Below are 3,552 nucleotides of genomic sequence, written 5' to 3'. Positions count from 1 at the left end.
TTAGGGAAATTAAAATCATCCACTACCACAACCCTATTGTTTTTACAAAACTTCATGATCCGTTTACATATCTGTTCCTGTAATTCCCGCTGGCTATTGGGAGGCCTATAGAATAACCCCATCATAGTGACTGCACCTTGTTTTATTCCCGAGTTCTACCCATCTGGCTGTGCAGGATGAGCCCTCAGAGATATCCTCTCTTTTCACAGCTGTAACATTCTCCTTAATCAGTAATGCAACTTCCTCACCCCTTTCACATTTCTATCATGCCTGAAACGTCTAAACCCTAGAATACCGAGCTGCCAGTCGTGCCCTTCTCTCAATCGAGTTTCTGTAATGGCTACAACATTGTAGTCCCATGTACTAATCCAGACTCTAAGCTCACCTGTTTTATACTCCTTGCATTAAAATAAAAATAATAACAACACTTCAGACCGCCAGTCCCGCCATATTCATTAACCTGGCCCTGTCTGTTCTTCCTACTAGACTTACTTGATTTTATACTTTGTTTTTTAAACACAAGTGCTTAAGATCTGGAATGCACTGGCCAAGAGTGTGGGGAGGCAGATTTAAGTGTGGCTTTCAAAAGGACACTGCATCATTATTGGAAAAGGAAGAACATGCAGGGTCAAAGGGAGAAGGTTGGAGTGGGGTCAGGACAAAGAGTGGCACTAGGTGAACTGCTCCTTCAGAGAGCCAACACAGACATGACAAGCCAAACGGTCTCCTCAGGTGCTATAACAATTCTGTGAAAATACTTGAAAGCCACTGAAATACTTTGGAAGTATTTCATATTTTGCTCCATCAATGGTGTAAAGTAGCCAGCCACCTGAAATGGATAGGAAGCGCAGCCTGCAGGCTTCCCTTCAGACTTAGGGATTTTATAGCCTTCACAGTAGATTTTGCTCAGCTGCCTTTTGCTTCCTTCCAGCTGGTTCTGCTCTTGACAACTTTTCAGTCCCTCCCCACCCCAGAAGCCCCTACATTATTCACCAAAAACATTTCACACAATTCTGCAGTTGGCAGGAAAGTCACAGGATTGGGGGTAAAAAAAGTACACGGCCAACTTTGAAGTAAGAAGCATTCCCTGTTACAGTAAAAGTGCAGGGTTACAATGCCCTCCGATGTTTACAAAGTAATTTTAAGATACATATCTCCAGAGATTATATACTATCATGCTGTTTAAACTCTTCAGTAAAGCATTTTAACCACACTCTGATGCAAATTTGATTTCTCCTCACATCAATAGAAACCTGTTGCCATTGCTTTCAAGGCAGAATTACACCGCTGTAGACACTTAGTGAGAGCTTGGCAAAGTTACCTCACTTGGGCACAGCATCAAAACATACTTAGGAAGCACTTTACATACCAAAACGTGCCAAACATTTTCATTTGCGCCTTCAAAACTGCAGAACCGAATGCTGACACCGAGCAACCCCTGTCCACCCCACAGATTACTGGGTGTTGCACTGACTTCGCGAACAGCCTGTGTCTTGGTATTGTAAATGGCCATTTTGAGGGACTTTTCCACATGCCCTAGTAATAGATCCCTCAGGGCATTGTCATCTTTATCCTGAAAGGAAGAAAAGTGGATTAGAAAAAATAAATGACCAACTGGGCAAAATTTGCCACTGCACAACCAGGAAGGACTCAAGTTTGGCCCCAGTCTACACGGGATTAACTGACTTCAGTAGAAATGGTAATTGAGAGGCCGAATGTCACACAATAGTCTGTCACACACAGCAGTGGCACTTCTACTGACATAGAATAGTGTTCCAAACATCCAAAAAGACACCTGCTTCATTCCACGTAAGACAAACAATTTGAAGACCCATGGCACAAGGTTCAAAGTTACAGCACAGACCAGGATAAAACTGCTCATAAGCCCCATGCAAGGAAGAGATGAGCAAAATTAACTGCTACGGGTTCTGAAGTTCCATACTTCACGGAGAATAGTAGAATTAATTAACGTATGCACGTACACCCCTTGACCAGAGCAGGTGGTTTGTTGGAACTGTATCAGGCATCCATCCATCAGGAGAGATGGGAAAGGGCAAATTCTAAAATGACCAGGCTGTTCAGTAAGGAGTAAGCTGAGAAGCAACAGTTTGAGAAATAGAAAATACAGTTGCAGTAGTGCTGTATAGCATTGCCTGCACCTATTGAAAAAGGTGGAACCCACAAGCAATACAAGTAACACCTGCACCACCCCCACACCCCTTACCCCAACAGACACACAAAAAATCCTTCTATAAGCCAAGTCAACTATCATTATTGTCTCAGATATGAATATGAAACACTTCAATAGCAATGAAGCCATGTAGGCCAAATACAGCAAAAAGAAGTCTAGAGATTCTCCTCCTTGCTTTGAGACACAAATTCCCAGAATGAGCTGTTGAGAATTATGGCCCATAACACCAAGTTTCCTATCAGTCACCCCACAAATACGGCAGTCAAATTTTGAGTCAAAATTATCAACATTGTCCAGCATGACTTTATGTATGTTGCTTTTGTGTTTCAACATGCCAATATTACACCAACAGGAAATGAAGATTCTGTAAGAGTCTAGAGATGGCAATGGTGTTTCTAGTACTGGGCAACTCAAAAAGGTATTTCTGTCCTCCCTTTCCCTAAAGCACTGAAGTAATCTCCATGGCAAGTCAGTCAAACATTCAGCTCATTTGTACAAGTTTTTTTTTAAACATTTGCTTGTTGGGTGTGGGTGTTGCTGACTGGGCCAGCATTTATTACCCATCCCTAGTTACCCTTAAGTAGATGGTGGTAAGATACCCTTCTGACCCATTGCAGTCCATGAGCTGTAGAAAGTCCCACAATACTGTTAGGGAGAGAATTCCAGGACTTTGACCCTGTGACACTGAAGAAATGGTGATATATTTCCAACTCAGGGGGTGGTCTTATGGATCTGCTGCCCTTGTCCTTCAAATGGGAGTAGCTGTGGGTTTGAAAGGTGTTGTCTAAGACGCCATGGTGAATTTCTGCAGTGTATCTTGCACATGGTACACACTGCTGCTACTGAGTGTTGGTGGCAAAGGGAGTGGATATTTGCCCTGGATGGTGTCAAGCTTCTCAAGTATACCCCATCCAGGCAAGTGGGGAATATTCCATCACACTCCTGACTTGCAGCTTGTTGATGGTGGACAGGCTTTGGGGAATCAGAAAGTGAGTTACTCGCTGCAGGACTCCTCACCCCGAACTGCTCTTGTAGCCACTGTAGTTAGATGGTGAGTCCAGGTTCTGTTCAATGGTAACCCCCCAATAAGCTGTTAGTGGTGTATTCAGTGATCTAATACCACTGAATATCAAGGACATGGGTTAGATCGTCTCTTATTGGAGACAGTCATTGACTTGCATTTGTGTGGCGCAAAGTGATGTTCAGGAGAACATCTCAAATGATTCTACAACCCTGTCACTCCCACTCTTCCAAACCAATTTTAATCCAGTATCATTGGCTCCTGTATGGCTGAGTTAAGCCCCACTTATAATCTGAAGATCAGCCACAGGCAAGAACACAGTTTATTATCCTTGCATTGT

General features: G+C 43.1%; 1 protein-coding gene across 1 annotated transcript in view; it reads right to left on the bottom strand.

Annotated features, from left to right (window-relative positions):
* LOC109926017 (Golgi reassembly-stacking protein 2-like) overlaps positions 1–3,552 on the bottom strand; it is a 29,380-nt gene that overhangs the window by 18,344 nt on the left and 7,484 nt on the right. Inside the window, exon 3 of the mRNA XM_048618828.1 lies at positions 1,370–1,573. Within this exon, the coding sequence (XP_048474785.1) occupies positions 1,370–1,573 (204 nt within the window). The remainder of the gene's footprint in view (positions 1–1,369; positions 1,574–3,552) is intronic.

This window comes from Rhincodon typus, chromosome 41, assembly GCF_021869965.1.
Source record: "Rhincodon typus isolate 14 chromosome 41, sRhiTyp1.1, whole genome shotgun sequence".
Classification (NCBI taxonomy): Eukaryota; Metazoa; Chordata; class Chondrichthyes; order Orectolobiformes; family Rhincodontidae; genus Rhincodon; species Rhincodon typus.
This window is presented reverse-complemented; position numbering and strand designations above follow the sequence as displayed.